Consider the following 466-nt stretch of genomic DNA (forward strand, 5'->3'; position numbering starts at 1 on the left):
TTCGTGTCCAGAGCCCAACTCAAGTACCATGTTTCTCTACTTCTCTCTTTCGCTTCTCTTTCATACTTTTCTAAGGTTCTCTTATCGACCATTCCCGTCAACGCCATAATTTGACCTCCAATAGTTGATTTTCCCGCATCTATAAAGTAAATTTAAATCAAATTGATGTTATTCAAGATTATTTTTTACTTTTTACTTTTGCCAGAATCATTACATACCAACATGTCCTATAAAAACAACATTAACATGTTCCTTTTTACTCTTAGTATCCTCCGTCACTTTAACAGGTTTTTTCTTAGGTACTTTAACAACCATTTCCTCGTCTTCTTCATTCTCAGCCTGAAAACAGCCCAGATAAACAAAGCCAACTATGAGTAACAAATAAATTGTCAAATATTAAATCACCTATTTAAAGCTGCTCTCTAAACATTTTTTTCTAAGCTTTCATTGAAATGTAATTTACGGC

General features: G+C 33.3%; 1 protein-coding gene across 1 annotated transcript in view; it reads right to left on the minus strand.

Annotated features, from left to right (window-relative positions):
• The window catches only part of LOC108575143 (eukaryotic peptide chain release factor GTP-binding subunit ERF3A), a 4,397-nt gene that overhangs the window by 1,907 nt on the left and 2,024 nt on the right, over positions 1-466 (minus strand). The window contains 3 exon segments of the mRNA XM_017937865.1: positions 1-2; positions 5-139; positions 219-339. The exon segment at positions 1-2 is cut by the window's left edge and continues 320 nt beyond it. Of these exon segments, the coding sequence (XP_017793354.1) occupies positions 1-2; positions 5-139; positions 219-339 (258 nt within the window).

The sequence above is a fragment of the Habropoda laboriosa genome, unplaced genomic scaffold (genome assembly GCF_001263275.1).
Source record: "Habropoda laboriosa isolate 0110345459 unplaced genomic scaffold, ASM126327v1 scaffold207, whole genome shotgun sequence".
NCBI classification, from domain to species: Eukaryota; Metazoa; Arthropoda; class Insecta; order Hymenoptera; family Apidae; genus Habropoda; species Habropoda laboriosa.